Source organism: Dendrobates tinctorius, unplaced genomic scaffold, assembly GCF_039654945.1.
Source record: "Dendrobates tinctorius isolate UK_male_01 unplaced genomic scaffold, ASM3965494v1 ptg000029l, whole genome shotgun sequence".
Taxonomy (NCBI): Eukaryota; Metazoa; Chordata; class Amphibia; order Anura; family Dendrobatidae; genus Dendrobates; species Dendrobates tinctorius.
In genome coordinates, this window is record NW_027361697.1 from 3,272,232 (window position 1) to 3,292,846 (window position 20,615).

The 20,615-nt window shown below is 44.8% G+C and overlaps 1 protein-coding gene across 6 annotated transcripts in view; it reads right to left on the minus strand.

Moving 5' to 3' along the window:
- The window catches only part of SEC16B (SEC16 homolog B, endoplasmic reticulum export factor), a 236,747-nt gene that overhangs the window by 184,669 nt on the left and 31,463 nt on the right, over positions 1 to 20,615 (minus strand). For all 6 annotated transcript variants that reach the window (XR_012231401.1, XM_073571295.1, XM_073571294.1 and 3 more), the window contains 3 exons: positions 19,091 to 19,214; positions 16,109 to 16,263; positions 10,452 to 10,513 (listed from right to left, as the gene is read on the minus strand). Coding sequence is in view for 5 of the 6 variants with exons in the window: in XM_073571295.1 (XP_073427396.1) it covers positions 10,452 to 10,513; positions 16,109 to 16,263; positions 19,091 to 19,214 (341 nt within the window). In the remaining variant the exon portion in view is untranslated. The remainder of the gene's footprint in view (positions 1 to 10,451; positions 10,514 to 16,108; positions 16,264 to 19,090; positions 19,215 to 20,615) is intronic.

The window sequence follows — 20,615 nt, forward strand, 5'->3', positions numbered from 1 at the left end:
TCGGCAGAATTCATGAGCGTCGAGTTATTTGTGACATTTAAACATAAATATTAAAATTCTTCTTGATGTGTATCTAAGCATAAATTCACTTTTTTCTTAATATATATTTAATAAACAGATTGAAAAAAAAATGGTTTCACTTAAAAGGTTCTTCTTAACTTTTCCATTCATACAACTGATCTAATTTATCATTTATTTTCTCTACCCTCTATATACAGTACAAGTCAACTTGACATGTCTTGAATTTCTGGTGATGTCTTGATATTTTCAGAAATACTCCTGGAAAATTTATGGTAACCCTGGCTTGAAAAGAGACACATGGGGTCCAGAATGGATTACATATGGGAGCAGGATGTGGTACGTTATTACTGTAGGGGCTAATTATAACTGCTGTGATGTATTTCACTTTTGAGGACACTGTTTTCAGTGGGGAGAAGGTCCTGTTACTGCGTACCCTCTCTTTTTTTCTTCATCTGGCATACTGAAGAAGTTGGGGAAAAATTGGGAAATGTGCTCTAGATAATAGTGTTATTTTATGCAGGGACAACTCCTGGCTGGAAGAAGTGATGGTGGTTTGTGCTGGATGAAAAAGAAAAGCGAAGATGAAGTTCAACTAGAGACGTCACTGGTGAGTCAGTGAGTTACCTGTACACTGACACTATACACTGTATAGTATATACAGAGCTCCTGTGCATAATGTCACTGGTGATCACTGTATTACCTGTACACTATACACTTTATACTGAAGTCCTGTGCATAATGTCACTGGTGAGCACTGTATTACTTGTACACTATACACTATATAAAGAACTTCTGTGTATAATGTTACGGGCAATCCCTGTATTACCTGTACACTGACACTATATACAGATCTTCTGTGTATAATTTGCCAAGTGATCACTGTATTACCTGTCCACTGACACAATACACTGTATACTATGTACAGAGCTACTGTTTATAATGGCATTAGTATTGTTTTTTTTATTGATGATCAGTATTGTACAAGTATTCAGTCACTATATGGTGGTAATATGTGGTCTGGTCATGGTATGGCAGTATTTGTCCTTTGTATGTGGTATTATTTGGTCAGTATGTGGTGGTAATATGTGGTCTGGTCATGGTGTGGCGGTATTTGTTCCTTGTATGTAGTATTATTTGGTCAGTATGTGGTGGTAATATGTGGTCCGGTCATGGTGTGGTGGTATTTGTTCCTTGTATGTGGTATTATTTGGCCACTATGTGGTGATAATATGTGGTGTGGTCATGGTTTGGTGCTATTTGTTCCTTGTTTGTGGTATTATTCATTCAGTATGTGGTGGTAATATGTGGTCTGGTCATGGTGTGACAGTATTTGTCACTTGTATATAGTATTACTGTTCATTTTAAAAAAATGTATGTGACACATTCCCTTAAAAGAAAAATAAATAAAAATATACCTAAAAAGAGCATTGAATATTTTAACAAATGTTTAATAGGCTACAGTAAAGTAGGGCCGGGCCACAAGAGTCTACCTTCATGGTATCGTGGTGGTGGCTTAAAAAATCTTTTGGACAAAATAATACCTGATGGCTATGTATGTGTTATGGTGTTTGGTGGGAACTGGTAATGTGTGATTGGTGAGGATGTGGTGCAGAAGTGGAGTTTTTCCACGAGTGTGCGGTGGAACTGTGCAATGTTCGTGGAGTGGAGGCGGAGCTGGGGTGGAGCTTGGGCAGAGTTTCAAGGGGACCCAAAAATTTTGCCGGATTGGTCCCTGAAATTCCTGGTAGCTCTGGTAGCAGGGTTTGCAATCGCAGCAGGGCCCTGGAGCATAGGGAGCACAAAAGTTGTCTTTGGCTTATATGAAAAGACTATTACTATTAGAGACTTAATAGCTGGGGGCCTAATTGGAGCAGTAATTGGGGACTCCTTTGGAGCTTTTGCATTGGGGCCCACAAGCTTCAAGTTACGCCACTGTACAAATGCAGGTATGTATTATGGCCATATGGAAACTTATATGGACATTTGGCTACTGTAGGACCAAGCAAAAGGAGTCCCAGCTCAGCCTGGCACTCTATCCTCTACAAGTGGTAGTAATCTACCCATGGTCTTCACAATGAGGAAACAAACAGAATGTTTATGTCACTTTTCTATCTAACAAAGGTGGAAATAGGGGGCAGGAAGAAGTCTTGAGGATGTCTATGGCCCTACACTTGTCAAGGGCAACAAATGTCTAAAGTGAGTCCTGGAGAGGATCCGGAGCCAAAATCATAAGCCTGGAGTACTTTTATATGCACCTAGTAAAAACTCAACCATGAGCTTTCTTCTACTTATCATTAGCTTATTTTTAATGAAATGTGTTATCTATAAAATTATTTTTTATACATTGTAATTTTGCTCTGTTTGACATCATTTAATGATTATACCTTTAGCTTCATGGCTGCATTGTAACTTCTGTCTGATTATTATAAAATCTGCAAGACCTCAAACGCATGCAGAACATAGGAATTAACGTGATCCTTTTTAATTTAATGTGATTTTAACTGTAAGATGCACTGCAGGTTCAGTTCAATTTTAGTTAAAAGGAATCGGATGTAACAAATGAACACTTTGAAACACACAGTGCACAGATGTGCTGCAGAGGCGGCTGTCAATCACAATGCCAGGGCGTGCTTACAGCCGCCGCTTACAGTATAGTGGGAGGTAGTAAATAAGTTTATTTTCTCCTGGTAGCCACTACTTTCCGTAGAGTGGCCGGGCAGCATTGTAACGCTATTATCTGCAGATTAACCCCATATCTGCAGGCATATAGCATTTTTCTATGTAACACTTTCCCTATTGTGATGAGTCAAAAAAGCTTTCCATATTTTTTAAAAGTGGCCACAGGGTTGGGATAGCAGTAAAATAAAGATATAACTTTTACTTAAAGAGGTTATCCACTACTTTTTCATTGATGACTTATCCCTAGGATAGGTCATCAATTTCTGATCGGTCGGGGTTCGACAACTGGCACACCCGTTGCTCTCGGTGTCTGAGGCGCCCGGAAATACTCGCTTGAGGATCTGCTCTGTCTTGTGATAGTGGCAGCAGCAGAGTACTACACTTGCGCCTTCTGTTCAAATCAATAGGAGGCTGATGTGTAGTACCCGCGTGTGGCCACTATCAGTAGACGGAGCAGCTCCGCAAGGGAGTAATTCCAACTGGTGGCCGCCACCGTAGACGCTGTCAACAACTGATGGGCGAGTGTGCCAGGTGTCGGATCCCGACCAATCAGGCATTGATGACCTATACTGAGGATGAGTCATCAATTAAAAAGTAGTGGGCAACCTCTTTAATTCTCAGACATCTAATGTTTCAGCACCGTTGCTCCGGTGGTCTAATCTGGGGCAAAAAGTGATATTTTTTCCATCCATACAGTCACTTCTCTTTCCATCCATACTGTCACTTCAGGGCTCAACATAGGGATGGCGGTGCTGGAGCTTTGTGGATTTTTTTCTTTATTTTACCATTATCCCATCTATCTGGCCAGTTTTCATAACAGAAGTGCAGAATTTTTAATTCTACGAATATTTTATCCAATTAGAACAACCCATTTAAAGGAATTGTTTGGTTCACATTTGGTCATGCAAAACTGTTCACAGGGTTAGTTAGGAGACATAGAACATAGTTATAACCTCTCTATGTACAGTATATGGTTTAACTACCAACATGACTGTGAAATAGATGTTTTGTGCTCGGGTGGTGGTCCACAACCCTCCCCAGTGTTCTTGAGTAACAGCTGGAGCATGCAATCAGAAGACCACAACAGTCAACAATCAAGTGTAGAAGGGATGGCGCCTTCAACGCACTTAAGAGAGCAGAAAAAGCCAGATTGCTACTTCTCTTTCACAATGCCGATATCAAACCAGACCCACAGGTATGTTTAAACTGTGTTTCAAGTCTCCCAGATGGGGAAAACTATTGGCAGACTCCCATTGAGAGTCAGCTGAGGAGGTCTCTAATTTAGGAGCCACCTGTTGACCAAGCAGACAAAGCTAAAAACAGCTTTTTACCACTCTCGAGAACCCCACGTCTCAGATTTATACAGATGTGTTGTTGATCCTCAATGACTAATATGTAATGCTGTATTTTGCTTGCAGGGTACTGATCAATTCCAAATTTAATTCCTTACTGATTACAGTTAAAGGGAAACTGACAGCTGACATACTGTATGCTGCCAGAACCACGGGCAGCTTTAAACAAAAGTCCAGTTCTGGAATATTGTAGTGTTTTGTAGGAAACATACATTTAAACTCCATCTGGGGTCCTTGATGTTTGAATGACTAGTCCAAGAGGACGTTGTTAGGCGTCGGGTTCCTGTTGCTGCACAGCGGAAATCCCGAGCCCTGCTCTCGGCAGTCTCCCATTCCTCCCCAGCCGCAGAGGAGGTTGCTCAGCAAACTCGTCGGTCCCGGCACTCTGCCCAAACCACCTCCGTGGGTTTGCTTGCTGCTGCCACCTCTGGCACAGCTATGGCAATGCAGGCTGCTCAGCAGCGAGATTCTCCAGGGACTAAGTCCTCATGTCGGGCCACTGAGCATGCCCGTGGAGTGATCTCCCATTGGAGATCGAAGGTCACGTGCTCATGTCCTGCTACTGTTCAGATTGGCTCATCCGAGAAGCCAGGAAGGTCCCGGACACTCGCGGCTATAAAAGGTTTGCATGGCCGCTTGGCCATGCGCTAGGATACTCTGTATTTTCAGACCATGAGGAGTGAGTGATGTATGCACGTATGAATGTCTCTGGTGACTGACTCATTATGAAACCCCTACCCTTGGTACGCATGTGTTGTGCAGCCTAGCCTGCTAGCGCCCAGGCTTAGGTGTAGGTAGGGCAGAGTCGGAGTCAGGCATTAGTCCCCATCAGTGACTTGGCACGCCACAGTGCACGTGCTCCACACTCCGTAGCCAGCGTCTATAGCGGCGTTCGCGGCAGCGACGCCGTGCGCTCAGAGGGCCTAGTGGAACTCTAACCCCGTGTCTTTGGGGTAGAGTTCTGTGGCCGCTTTCTGTGCGCTTTTTGGCTGGGCTCTATGAGCTAAACAGGCTCCGGTATTTGCGTTCAGCGGCTGTGCGGCTCTGTAAGTCAAAAGAGTTCGCTCCTGTTCACACTGGGTGAAGTAACCCACGTGTGACTGTTTTCATGCCGCTCTATTCTTCCGCCATTACCTAGCAGCAGTGTACCACCTCTGCACGGTGGACCCCGGGCTGGCAATGCACCTAATATTATTTATAATTTGGTGCGTTCCGCCAGCCCTAACATTATCCTAGCGCCAGGGTCTGGCTAGTAATGGCGGACGAACAACGACTGCACAGATACATCCAGCAGCTGGAGGGTAGGTTGGCAGCGCTAGAGCGTTCCACCTCAGCTGCGGATGTTACTTCGGTTGCTGTTCAAGCAGCTACAGAGGCTGTCGCCGGTGTCTCCACGGCCAGCCCTGCCCCGACCTTGTCTCCCCTCCCGCTGCCCGAGAAGTTCTCGGGTGATAGTGCATCATGCAGGGGTTTCGTGAGTCAGTGCTCCATTCACCTGGAGTTGCTGGCCACACGATTTCCCTCTGAGCGGGCCAAGGTGGGATTTATCATCTCCCTCCTGTCGGGCAGGGCCTTGGAGTGGGCCCCCCCCGTTGTGGGAGCGTGGGAATCCCCTGGTACAGAGTGCCACCCATTTTCTGCTCACTCTGAAGCAGGTGTTCCTGGGACCTCGGGCCACGCACGACACCGCACTTCAGTTGCTTGCCCTAACCCAAGGTTCGTCTCTGGTCAGTCAGTATGCCATCCTCTTCAGAACTCTGGCCTCCGAGCTGGAGTGGTCAGATAAGGTTCTCATACCTATATTCTGGAGAGGCCTGGCTGATCATTTCAAAGACGCCCTGGCTACCAGGGAGGTGCCCACCACTTTGGAGGAGCTCATTACGGTCTCCACCCGAATTAATGTTCGCTTCACCGATCGAGGGCTGGAGCGCTCCAAGTCCAGCCAATGATATAGGTTGGCACCAAATTTTGCTAGACCGCTGTAATCTCCTGGTCAGCTGCCCGAGCCTCCAGAGGCCATGGAGGTGTCCCGCAGGGGGTCCAAGTCCCGGCCTGCACGGGAATCTCTAGTCTGTTTCCGTTGTCGGCAGACTGGGCATGTTGCTAACCAGTGCCCACAGCGGTCGGGAAACGCTCACGTCTAGTGGTTATCGGAGGGGGCCTACTAGACACAGCGACTTTCTCCTCCAAGCTCCTGTTTAAAGGGGCGTTAGAGTTCAATTCATCCACTCTGATTGTGGAGGTTTGCGTGGACTCTGGGGCGGAGGGCAATTTCATGTCGTCTGCCTTCGCCCAACAACACGCAATCCCCCTGGTCCTGCTACCTCAACCAGTCACTATCAGAGTGGTGAATGGTGCGACACAGTCCCGTCCCAAATCACCCACCAGACGGCTCCACTGAGACTCTCACTGTCTCCTTCTCATCAGGAGATGCTATCTCTTCTTGTTATGCCCGAAGGTATCGACCAGGTCCTCCTGGAAGTTCCCTGGTTACGAGCTCCCTCTCCTCACATAGAGTGGTCCTCGGGAAAAATCCTCGGTTGGAGCAAGTCCTGCGAGGGTAGGTGTCTGAGGAACTGCGTACAGGTCGCTACATCTGAGGTTCCCGTAGATCTCTCCTCACTTCCCAAGCCGTACCAGCAGTATGCAGACGTTTTCTCGAAGAAGGCGGCGGAGACCCTTCCGCCGCACCGCCCTAACGACTGTCCTATTGACCTCTTGCCCGGTGCTGAGCCTCTGCGGGGTCGAGTCTACCCCCTATCTCTCCCAGAGACAGAAGCCATGTCTCAGTATATCAGGGAGAATCTGGCAAGAGGATTCATTAGGAAGTCGGTGTCTCCGGCGGGAGCGGGAATCTTCTTTGTCCAAAAGAAGAATGGAGAATTACGTGCGTGCATCGATTACAGGGGTCTTAACACCATAACCGTTAAGAACAAGTATCCTCTACCCCTGATATCGGAACTGTTTGATAGGCTACGGGGAGCGAGAGTGTTTACTAAGCTTGATCTGCGAGTAGCCTATAACCTGATTCGCATCCGTGAGGGGGACGAATGGAAGACGGCATTTAACACCAGAGATGGGCACTATGAATACCTGGTGATGCCCTTCGGGCTATGTAATGTGCCAGCCGTCTTCCAAGACTTTGTGAACGATATCTTCCTATCTTCCGGGATATGCTTACCACCTCGGTAGTAGTCTATCTGGGCGATATTCTCATTTACTCTCCAGATATTGACTCCCACCAGAGAGATGTTCGCAAAGTTTTCGATCTCCTGCGGGTAAACTTCCTTTACACCAAGTTGGAGAAATGTGTGTTTGAGCAGGAGTCCTTGCCTTTCCTGGGCTACATCATCGCTGCCCAGGGTTTGGCCATGGATCCTGCCAAACTACAGGCGGTGATGGATTGGCAAGAACCCCATTCTCTCAAAGCGGTGCAGCGCTTTATGGGGTTCATAAATTACTACCGCCAATTCATTCCCCATTTCTCAACTTTGGTAGCGCCCTTGGTAGCCCTCACCAAGAAGGGTGCAAACCCCAAAATGTGGTCGGAAACTGTCTTCAAGGCCTTCGCTTCTATTAAATCCCACTTCGCTAGCGCTCCCATTCTACATCGCCCCGATGTAGATAAGCCCTTCATTCTGGAGGTGGATGCCTCTTCTGTCGGTGCTGGAGCGGTCCTGTTCCAGAAGGACTCGCAAGGTCGGAAGCACCCATGCTTCTTCTTCTCTAAGATCTTCACACCAGCGGAGAGGAATTATTCCATCGGGGACAGGGAGTTGCTAGCAATGAAGCTGGCCTTCTCAGAGTGGAGACACCTCCTGGAGGGGGCTCGCCACCCTTTCCAGGTGTTCACCGACCACAAAAATTTGGTCTATCTACAGACAGTCCAGCGGCTGAATTCTCGCCAGGACAGATGGTCCTTGTTCTTCTCCCGATTCCATTTCACTCTGCATTATCTCTCCGGGAGAAGAATGTCCGGGCCGACGCTCTTTCTCGCTCTGTGGTGTCATCGGAGGAGGAGGAGGAGCCTCGGCTGATAGTCCCATCGGAGAGCCTGAGGACCGTGGCTCCGGTTGCTCTCGAGTCGGTACCTCTAGGCAAGACTTTTGTCCCTGCCCATCTGCGACCGGAGGTCCTCTCTTGGGCTCATTCGTCCAGGGTGGGGGGACATTTTGGGACCAAACGGACCTCTGATCTCCTGGCAAGGACGTACTGGTGGACGTATATGGCCCGTGACGTCAGGAACTATATTAAGGTGTGCATCTCTTGCGCCCAGAATCGGTCCTCTCGGCAGCGGCCCGCTGGGTTACTCTATCCCCTACAGGTAGCGGACAGGCCCTGGGAGATGGTCGGTATGGACTTTGTGGTGGGTCTGCCCAAGTCCAGTGGCAGCATCGTCATTTGGGTGGTCACCGATCATTTCTCCAAGATGTTGCATCAGGTGCCACTCTCGCGGCTGCCTTCTGCACGGGGCCTGGCAGCGTTGTTTATTAAACATGTCTCCCGCCTGCACGGCATGCCGGATAAGATTGTCAGCGACCGGGTTCCTCAGTTTGCGTCTCGGATCTGGAGAGAGCTCTGTTCTCTGCTCAGCATTGAGCTAAATCTCTCCTCGGCCTATCATCCCGAGACAAACGGGTTGAGTTTGCACCGCGCTATATTGGCCCTTTCAAGGTCTTCGAGCAGATCAATCCTGTGGTCTACCGCCTGGCCCTTCCACCACACTTGGCTATTTCTGACACGTTTCATGTGTCCCTCCTTAAGCGAGTTCACATGTCCCGGTTTTCTGAGCCATCTGCCGGGACATCAGACCTGTCGTCTGACGAGTTTGAGGTCAATGCCATTGTGGGATGCAAGATGATGCGGGGCATAAAGTTTTATTTGGTGGTTTGGAAAGGGTCATGGTCCAGAGGCTCGGCCCTGGGAGCCGGTGGAGAACATCCACGCTCCACTTCTCATTGCGGAATTCGAGCGGAGCGAGGCTCAGAGAGGGGGCCCTAGGAGGAGGGTAATGTTAGGCATCGGGTTCCTGTTGCTGCACAGCGGGAATCCCGAGCCCTGCTCCCGGCAGTCTCCCATTCCTCCCCAGCTGCAGAGGAGTTTGCTGAGCAAACTCGTCGGTCCCGGCGCTCTGCCCAGACCACCTCCGTGGGTTTGCTTGCTGCTGCCACCTCTGGCACAGCTATGGCAATGCAGGCTGCTCAGCAGCGAGATTCTCCAGGGACTAAGTCCTCATGTCGGGCCACTGAGCATGCCCGTGGAGTGATCTCCCATTGGAGATCGAAGGTCACGTGCTCAGGTCCTGCTACTATTCGGATTGGCTTATCCGAGAAGCCATGAAGGTCCCGGACGCTCGCGACTATAAAAGGTTCAAATGGCCGCTCGGCCATGCGCTAGGATACTCTGTATTTTCAGACCATGAGGAGTGAGTGATGTATGCACATATGAATGTCTCTGGTGACTGACTCATTATGAAACCCCTACCCTTGGTACGCATGTGTTGTGCAGCCTAGCCTGCTAGCGCCCAGGCTTAGGTGTAGGTAGGGCAGAGTCGGAGTCAGGCATTAGTCCCCATCAGTGACTCGGCATGCCACAGTGCACGTGCTCCACACTCCATAGCCAGCGTCTATAGCGGCGTTCTCGGCGACACCGTGCGCTCAGAGGGCCTAGAGGAACTCTAACCCTGTGTCCTTGGGGTAGAGTTCTGTGGCCGCTTTCTGTGCGCTTTTTGGCCGGGCTCTGTGAGCTAAACAGGCTCCGGTATTTGCGTTCAGCGGCTGTGCGGCTCTGTGAGTCAACAGAGTTCGCTCCTGTTCACACTGGGTGAAGTAACCCACGTGTGACTGTTTTCACGCCGCTCTATTCTTCCGTCATTACCTAGCAGCAGTGTACCACCTCTGCACGGTGGACCCCGGGCTGCGAACGCACCTACTATTATTTATAATTTGGTGCGTTCCGCCAGCCCTAACAGACGATCAATGGCGGCTTCTATTTGCCCACCCTCCTGGAGTGACGGGTCTCTCCCTACATGTTTGTACGGAGACTCAATGGCAGCAGGATGGAGAGAAGCCTCCGATTCCAGCCTCTTAGACTCAAGTGGAATGGGCCAAAATGCCTTTTATGCGTATATTTTGTCTGAAATATAGAAAAAACATCTGGCTAAAATGACCAAGCCGGTTTCTGACTCATGCTGCCCTTACCTCGGGGTTCTGGCACCATATATCAGCTGTCAGGTTCACCTTAATTACTTGGGATTCTGAAATTAATCTTCTTCTTGTCATGGAATCCTAACAAAAATGGTAACCCTTAGCAAACAATTCCTTCAATTCTTAGTCATAATTGATTGGTTGGTTGTTTTTAGTATACAGTGTAACCAATACATTCTCTTCAATCATTCACCTCTGCATAGGACCTGGAAATTCTCTCATCTCCTCTTGTTCCAAAGTATCACAAAGCAGAATCTAGAGAAAAAGCAAATAAGTCACAGTCAAGAGATGTATTCTGCTTCATGGAGAATTCCAGATATCGGAAATGATCACATATCCGCCCTCTTCTAGCCACAACAACAGCCAAACGGAAAACTTCCCTAATTGAGGTGACCATTAACGTCTCAGTGGTCAGACCTCCGGGATTTAGTAGTTGCCACCTGTCCTGTGGATGGGCGATGACTTGGAATACCTGGAATACCACTTTATTCACAAAACTATACCAAAAATAATAGATTTATTAAACATATGGAGGGAAAGGTAACTGAAGGGATGGGGGGTTCACCTGTAAACTGGGACAAACATAAACCCCCCATAGATGGAGAAATGTTTCCCATGTTCAACAATAAGGTACAGTCATATGTAAAAGTTTGGGCACCCCTATTAATGTTAACCTTTTTTCTTAATAGCAATTTTGGTTTTTGCAACAGGTATTTCAGTTTCATATATCTAATAACTGATGGACTCAGTTATATTTCTGGATTCAAATGAGGTTTATTGTACTAACAGAAAATGTGCAATCTGCATTTAAACAAAATTTGACCGGTGCAAAAGTATGGGCACCTTTATCATTTTCTTGATTTGAACACTCCTAACTACTTTTTACTGACTTCCTGAAGCACTAAATTGGTTTTGTAACCTCATTGAGCTTTGAACTTCATAGCCAGGTGTATCAAATCATGAGAAAAGGTATTTAAAGTGGCCACTTGCAAGTAGTTCTCCTATTTGATTCTCCTATGAAGAGTGGCATCATGGGCTCCTCAAAACAACTCTCAAATGATCTGAAAACAAAAATTATTCAACTTAGCTTTTCAGGGGAAGGATACAAAAAGTTGTCTCAGAGATTTAACCTGTCAGTTTCCACTGTGAGGAACATAGTAAGGAAATGGAAGAACACAGGTACAGTTCTTGTTAAGCCCAGAAGTGGCAGGCCAAGAAAAATATCAGAAAGGCAGAAAAGAAGAATGCTGAGAACAGTCAAGGACAATCCACAGACCACCTCCAAAGACCTGCAGCATCATCTTGCTGCAGATGGTGTCACTGTGCATCGGTCAACAATACAGTGCACTTTGCACAAGGAGAAGCTGTATGGGAGAGTGATGCGAAAGAAGCCGTTTCTGCAAGCACGCCACAAACAGAGTCGCCTGAGGTATGCAAAAGCACATTAGAACAAGCCAGTTACATTTTGGAAGAAGGTCCTGTGGACTGATGAAACAAAGATTGAGTTGTTTGGTCATACAAAAAGGCGTTATGCATGCGCTGTATTGTTGACCGATGCACAGTGACACCATCTGCAGCAAGATGATGCTGCAGGTCTTTGGAGGTGGTCTGTGGATTGTCCTTGACTGTTCTCAGCATTCTTCTTCTCTGCCTTTCTGATATTTTTCTTGGCCTGCCACTTCTGGGCTTAACAAGAACTGTACCTGTGTTCTTCCATTTCCTTACTATGTTCCTCACAGTGGAAACTGACAGGTTAAATCTCTGAGACAACTTTTTGTATCCTTCCCCTGAAAAGCTATGTTGAATAATCTTTGTTTTCAGATCATTTGAGAGTTGTTTTGAGGAGCCCATGATGCCACTCTTCATAGGAGAATCAAATAGGAGAACTACTTGCAAGTGGCCACCTTAAATACCTTTTCTCATGATTTGATACACCTGGCTATGAAGTTCAAAGCTCAATGAGGTTACAAAACCAATTTAGTGCTTCAGGAAGTCAGTAAAAAGTAGTTAGGAGTGTTCAAATCAAGAAAATGATAAGGGTGCCCATACTTTTACACCGGTCAAATTTTGTTTAAATGCAGATTGCACATTTTCTGTTAGTACAATAAACCTCATTTGAATCCAGAAATATAACTGAGTCCATCAGTTATTAGATATATGAAACTGAAATAGCTGTTGCAAAAACCAAAATTGTTATAAAGAAAAAAGGTTAACATTAATAGGGGTGCCCAAACTTTTACATATGACTGTAGTTACTATAGCCAAATGTGGTTACTCTTAATTACAATGAATGGGAAATACAGAAGCTGGCAACTCAAGGAATGAATCATTAGACACTAAAATTATCAAAATTATAATGTAGCCATAAAATTATGGTCAAGTTGCATTTCTACTTTTTTTTCACAAATAGCTGCAACGTGAGAACATGACAAAAGGGTCCTGATTATTTCTCGCTATTCCTATCAAATAAATGTTTTTCGGTAATGGAAAATAAAAACTGTACATAAAAACAATTTCAGAATGTGCAAATTTCTTAGCTGGACATGGACACTGTCGGTGTGATTGACAAGTGCCAACACGTAGAACAGTAGTCATTTTTATTTTATTCTCGGTTTTGTCCAACTGCAATTTTTCTTATGATCTAAGCTCAGAGTTAAGCACTTTACTGCACTAAATGAATTTGAAATGTGATCATGTCTCCTTCGAGGTCACAATATATTTCAATCCCGACAAGAAAAACGACTGATAAGATCATGCAGAATTATGAATGCAGCTCTGAAAGACAATGATCTAAAGAATGGTGGGAAAAAAAGTAGTGCAACTTAAGTAACAAAATGCATTACAACGCTGTCAGACTTTATATGTAGATTATACCTATATGTAAACTGGGAAATGGAACTCAAAGGTGAATGTAGCCATTAAGCCAGATCTATATATTGCCGGAGGTCACCAGTAATATTGTGCAGTGAGAGCGTTGGCAGACTTTATAATGACATGTAAATAGGACCTTAGGCTCTTACTTTGAGGGGTTAAGTCCAGGCGAGATATGTTTTATAGTCTGTTAAGACATGACACCACCTTCTTCCATTATAGAATTTATCTTAACATGACATCTACATAACTCAGAGCAATAAAAATCCACAGTTATCATAAATATTGGGGCATTTCTATGACTTTCAACCCTTAGTTAATGTTTGCAGCCTCTTTAATATGACCCTGCGTAATATATCCAATGACTCGGAATTTTTATATGCTATTTGCATAATTAAAATGTGAATATTAGCATCTTCCCTAAAGTAAGGATCCCCAACAGAGAAAAAGGCAAGTGGTTATCTGCAGGTAAAAAATGGAAGCGCAGCTACAGCAAGAAAATGAAATCATATTCTCCCTGCACCCGCTCTCGGCCAATCGGAACAATCAAGGAACGTTACAATCACAGCTCACACTGCACATTCAGTGCGGCTGTAATTAATCCTCACTACACTGATTGACAGTCTGCTCTGTGCACACACACTGCAAAGCGGCCTGTCAATCACTGTGCCGGGGAGCGATTACAGCCGCCGCTCACAGTTACCATTTCCTGCACCGACCCGATAACTGAAAGTGAGCAGCTGCAAGGAGAATATAACTTCATTTTCTTGCTGTAGCCGTGTTTCCAGTAAGCCGGCTAAATGGGATTGACAAGTTATCTGCCTGCAGATTACCACTATATCTGCAGATAAATAGTGTTTTGGGGGGTAAGAGGTTCCCTTTAAAAAGAATGTGTTATCAGAAAATCATCTGTTTTTTAGTTCAACTTTTTATGCTAAATGTTTTGTTTTTTTTCAATTTTTTGATAATGTTGTTAGGCGTCGGGTTCCGGGCGCTGCACAGCAGGAATCCTGAGCCTTGCCATCTTCGGTCCCCCATTCCCCTCCGGCCGCAGTGGAGCCTGCCCAGCAGACTCCACGATCCCAGCGTTCTGCCCACACCAGCATCGTGGGTTTGGTTGCTGCTATCACCTCTGGTCCAGTTATGGCAATGCAGCCTGTCCAGCAGCAAAAGACTCCAGAGTCTAAGTTCTCCCTTCGCTCCACTGAACATGCTCAGGAGACGATCTCCCATTGGGGATCGGGAGTCACATGCTCAGGTCCTTCTCCAGTTACGATTGGTCTATCTGGAGGATCAGGAAGGTCCCGAAAGGGCACAGCTATAAAAGGCGCGCTATGATAGACTCTGAGGCTAATGCATTTAGTGTATATGTGATGATGGATGAATGAGCCTGGTGACTGACGCATTATAATTCCCCCCTCTTTGGATATTATGTATGTGTTAGGGTGAGGGATTAGAGTCAGTACGTTAGCTCTACACTGCATAGCGCCGCAGTGTTCCTCCACATCCACCGCTAGCGCCTGGGGCGTCGGCCAGTATAGGCCTCCTTGGCCACTGCTATCGCAGCATCCGCTAGTTACGCCGTGCGATTTAGTAGCGCTTTCCAGCCCGGTTACTAGGCTGGTTAGTGGCATCCGTCAGGGTGGATACTGCACACGTTGCAGCAGTGGTTCACACCCCGTGACCTGTAACGTTAACAGGGTGCGGTTGTTCGCCGGCAGGCACGTGTTACGTGAAGTAACGGCGCACGTGTCTGTTAGCACCGGCTCAGTGGTTACGCACCAGTGTCCGGCTTTACTCCTACACACCTTTCCCTCATTGTTTAGCAGCAGTTGGTCACCTCTGCACGGTGAGCCCTGGGCTGCAAACGCACCTTATATATTATTTCATCTTTATTATTTGGTGCGTTCCGCCAGCCCCGTAACAGTTGTTTTCAATTTTCCATTACTTTATATTAGAAATAAAGCCCAAACAGACCTGAAATTTTTGCCATACGAATCGATCCAATCTACTATATAATCGTCTAATTCTGTTTTTCTGTAACGGAAATCCCGCGGTGCTGATTGGTCGTGCCGGGCCGGCCACGACCAATCAGCGCATTCGAACGACACACGCCTCCGTCGGGAGATCTGCAGCACAGGGAGAGAGAGGCGCGGGGAGAGAGAGAAATTCTAGAATACCCGATGCATTAGAATCGGGCCACCATCTAGTATAACATAATGGTGGCAATTGGACACTCATATTTCAGGATTTTTGGGAGATGGCAGAGGGTTCAGATTACCTCATCACCACCACAGTTCCTCTCCTGAGCAGGGGAGGAAGAAAAAGACTATAGTGACACTACAGCGTGAGATCCCAGCTAATTCTTTGTTCAAAAACAGACAGGGAAATGTTTTACCTCAATGTTTTACTTCAAAGAAAGAATCATTTGCGATCCCCACCTGTAATGTCTGTATACTTTCTTCTCCCAACCCCCCTTGCCCAGGAGCTGTGGTATGATGAGACCACATTGTACGGGCAGACACAGCCATTACACAGTACACAGCAGGGGCATATTTCTAAGATTATCTCAGCACAGGAACATTTTATTTAAACGCATCCAATTGTGTAAACTATTATTATTCCAAGATCTATTGAATAAAATTAACTTTTGTCCATGGGGAAACCCCTTTAAGAAGGCGGGTCACATGCTACACAGGATGTTTCCTTCTGTTTTGGGAGCTGGGACTAAAGAAAGTGCAAAGTTTCACTGCTAAAAAGACAAAAAATGGCAATATACTCCTGATTTTTAATACATGTAAATTAGAAAGAACATTGTTTTAATAATCTCTAATATTTAATTGAAAAAAAAAAATTACCCCTTTAAATCACGTTGACAGCTGTGTATATAGGATTCAGTAAAAAGACAAATAAACGTCCGTATAACAAGGCAGCGTTCATAAGTTATTGATTTCTATTTTCCGAAGTTATTTTCGTTACCTCGGTGCTGTGAATCTCCACAAGTGCTGGTTGACCCTCATCTGGAAAGTTAGGACAAACCCTTATCAAGTGCCCCCGGGCGCCAAAACACACAGTGACATGGGGCAAGGAGAACTTCATCGGAGCCGTTGGTTGCGGCGTTTGCTCCAAGGTGTCTTTTAAAAAAGAATGGGAAAAAAAACACATATGGATCAAATATAGTGATCTTCCAGCAAACTGTAACAATCTAAATAATAGAGGAGGATGAAAAAAAAAAATCACATTTTATCTATTATACCGCCGTAAAAACCAGACTGCTATGTATAGTTAATGCACCGGAACGCACCATTGTGCCAATATGACCGCTATCATCATTTATTAAATTCGCAATGAATGGTACGGGCCTGGCACTGACTACTAGAACATAAATTGCTTTGTCCAGTCCTGGATTGCTTCGATTAACTTGGCTTTTACCGTAAGAACCTGAGACTGGCAGAGATGAAAGGCAAGACTTGTGACGGTTTCATTAAAAGGATGGCATGTTGGGTAATTTGTATAATAATTCAGCAGCAAAGGCCTTTTGGGTATTACAGAAATGTGAGAGTAAGGGTAATGATTAAAGGGGAGATCTAGCATTTCCTTCTTGGCTTTGTGATATGTTGCTCAATAGCCTAGGTTTTTAATTTCCATAATTAAATGTTGTTTGATGTCTTTCACTTCGAATGATATTGCATTTTAAACTTTTATTAAACACCACTTAGCTGTTTTTAATATTATGAAATGGCTCAGGTGCTTTTTACAGCTGAAATTTAGAAAAGTTTTCTTTTTTTTTCAATCAAAGCCTCGAACGCATCGTTCAGACAGAACTCAAGTGTCCTGTATGTAGAACCAGAGACATGAGTATTCCATTTACTCTTTTCTAAAGGTGTCTTGAGTAATAGTACTTGGGAAGAAGCCACCAAAGAAAGTATATGGGGGTGACAAAGTCACTGGCAAAGTATTGGAGAAAAGATCTGTTTCATTGAGGCTAGTAGCTTCAGTGATCTGAATCCTAGAAGTTTGCTCCAGCACACTGAGAAGGGTTAATAGTCCATTTATTTAGGGCTAGGCTTTTTAGTGAACAGCTGAAGAGCGGGTGGGAGGCTGTTCACCATATCTCCTCTCCAGGGTGGGGTATAGAGGGTAAATAGGCAGCCTTCTGAGTCATTCAGTGTTCGGTGTGTCTGGAGTCGGGAGCTCCAGAGAAGTGTTTTTGTGTTAAACTGTACTCAACCCAGTTGTTATATCCTAAGCAGGTGGATCCCCGCAGCTGCAGAAATTGTACATCATTTTGTTTTGTTTTCTTGTTCTGCCTCAAGGGCAGTGTTTATTTTCACTTTGCACTGGTTTATGCGAATGTATATAATAAACCAGTGGAAGATTGAAAGAGACAGTGTACCTGTGTTTGCACCGTGTGCAATTGAGAGACGATCTACCACAAGAGGTACAAAATTTTGCTCCCCCTTCTTTGCCTGAGCCTACCACACTGTCAAGAGATCGGCACCTGCACACTGTCATGCAGAGCTACTTATGCAGAGCGCAGCAAGCAAGATGAGTTTGTCACAGGCTGCTGCGCTCTGCATAGTCATCAAACGAAATTACAAAGCTCAGTATAACCAGGCAAGCTTTGTCTTCTCAGTTTCTGTTTATGAAAAGCACAGCAGCCGTTGACAAACTCATCTTGGCTGCTCTGCTCTGCATTGGCAGTAACAGAGATGGCAGAAGATGAGCAACTGCACAAGATTAAATACTGTATTCATTCATTACATTTTTTTCTAATTATAGTAACTTGCGTTAAGGGCTTGGGATTGGTTTAGGGTTAGGCTTATGTCTCGGGTCAAGGCTAGGGTTAGGAAATGGGCTGGAGTTATACAATTGTTTCTTTGCAAAAATTTACAAGTATAACTTTCTAATTTTTAAATTTTATGTTTTATTTTAGGAAAAAAATTAAACAACTTGGAAGTCAAAGTGCAAACTATAATTACATAAGTATTTTCCTGAAATTACAATATATATGCTTGACAGATAAGGGGTTCAATACTGAACCGATGAGCAAATGGAGAGCAAACACAGGAGATGGCAACTCAAGCTACACCATTCTCAGTCCTTTCCTTTCAATTCTGTCCTTATTGATAACTAAAGCTGACGATTCAGTGAGTGTGAAATGCCATGTACAGTAGCTACAGCCTGTCATTGCCGCCATATAATATTAGAAAGTATAATGCTCTCTTATAGCAAATAGGTTTCCAAAAACATATCTCCAGGAAGCCGCAGAAAAAGAACTTAAGCTACTTTCACACTTGCGTTTTTTGCTGTGCGTTTTTTGCGCACACAAACGCATGAAAAAAATGCATCATGCGCTTGTGTGCGGTTTTTTTGAAGGTTTTAGTGCATTTTTTTAAAAAACCGCATGCTTTTTTGCGCATGCGCACGTATGCGCACCCATAGACTTTAATGGGTGCTTTGCTGTAAAAAAAAACGCATTGCGTGCGCATGCATTTTTGGGGGGCAAGTCGGACGCACAAAAAATGCAACAGGATGCATTTTGTGCGCCCGAGCGCACACTGCAAAAAAACGCATGCGCATACAAACGCGTACGTGCGCATATGTATGCGCACATATGCGCACCCATGTTAAAGTATAGGGGAAAAACGCATGCTTTTTTGCGCTAAAAAGCAGCGCAAAAAGACGCAAGTGTGAAACCAGCCTTACTCATGCATTTGGACTCACTTTGGGTCTAGTTTGTAAAATTTTCTTATATGTAGATAATGATATAAATAAATGGAAGGTGTTTTGAGGACCACCCCAATCAATCAGCCCAATACGTAGGGACGTCATAGCAGTGAGCAAGCACAGAGAGCTTCTCTGGAGCAATGCAGTCGTCCATGGATAATGAGATGTTGACAGTCACATGACTATGGGGCTATTAATTTAATTTCATAATAAATATCAATCAATACTCACCATCCTGCAATGGATTCCAGGAGTCTGCTGGATCTTGCATGTACTGACTCAACTCATAGCTACTGGATGACATTCCAGAGTCTCGGTACTGGGACAGCAAACTGGGTTCAGCTGAACTGAAATACTAAGGTATAGACAGGATTTTTTATAGAATGAAAAATAGTCAAAAGAATGTGATTTTTATAACTATATCTCCTTGTCACCACCTCAAATTCTAGAACAAAGGATGCAGTCTTCAGTAGGTCACAAGATATTGAAATAAGTATTGAACACATCACCATTTTTCTAAGTAAATATATTTCTAAAGGTGCTATTGACATGACATTCTCACCAGATGTCAGTAACAATCCATCCAATCCACACAAGTAAAGATATCATCCATAGATGTCCATATATTAGTTATATGTAATAGTGAGAAATTACACAGGGAAAAAATATTGAACACGTGAAGAAAGAGAAGTACAAAAAGCCATGGAAAGTCATGACACACGCTAAACTGGGCAGAGAAAGCACGCCTGCGCAGGAGCCGAGTGAGAAGCAAGGAGGAGGACGTCATCGTATGAAGATGGGAGGAGCCGGACGGGACAGCGACACCCACCGCACCCGACTCCGCCCCCCAGTGAGTATAATCTAATGTGTTTTTCTTATCTTTCAGGTTTCATCGGGGGCTTATCTACAGCATTACAGAATGCTGTAGATAAGACCCTGATGGCTGTGGCCGCAGCTGATAGGCCGAAAATTAGGTAACAGATTCCCTTTAAAGTTTGCTCAACAACATTTACACAAGTTTGTGTAATACTGGGAAAATACAGTCTGGTCCGATGAGACCAAAATTTAACTCTTTGTTTTCCATAATACATGCCATGTTTGCAAGGAAAAAGGCACTGCACATCACCCCAAAACCACCATACCAACAGTTAAGTTATGAGAGGGAATCATCATAGTCTGGAGCGTTTCTTCAGCATACGGCACTAGAAACTTTAATATAACTGAAGGAAGGATGAATGGACAAATGTACCGAGATATTCTTGATAAAAATCTGCTGCCATCTACCAGGATGATGAAGATGAAATGAGGGTGGACATTTCAGCAAGACAGTGATCCCAAATACACAGCCAAGGAAACTCTCAATTCTTTTCATAGAAAGAAAATAAAGTTGCTAGAATGGCAAGAACCTACCCTGAATCCAATAGACAATTTATGGAAGGAACTAAAGCTCAGAGTTCATAGAAGGAGCCGACAGAACCCTCAGGATGTGAAGAGTGTTTGTGTGGAAGAATTGGCCAAAATCATACCTGAGCAATGCACGCGACTAGTTTCTCCATACAGCAGGAGATGTCTTGAAGCTGTCATCATCAACTAAGGCTTTAGTAGGAAGTATTAAGCAAATTTCAGTAAGTGCATTCAATACTTTTTCCCTGTGTCATTTCTGAATATTACACATAACCAAATTTTTCTTTACCTATGTGGATTGGATGGGTTGTTATTGACATCTGGTGATAATTTCATGTCAATAGTGCCTTTA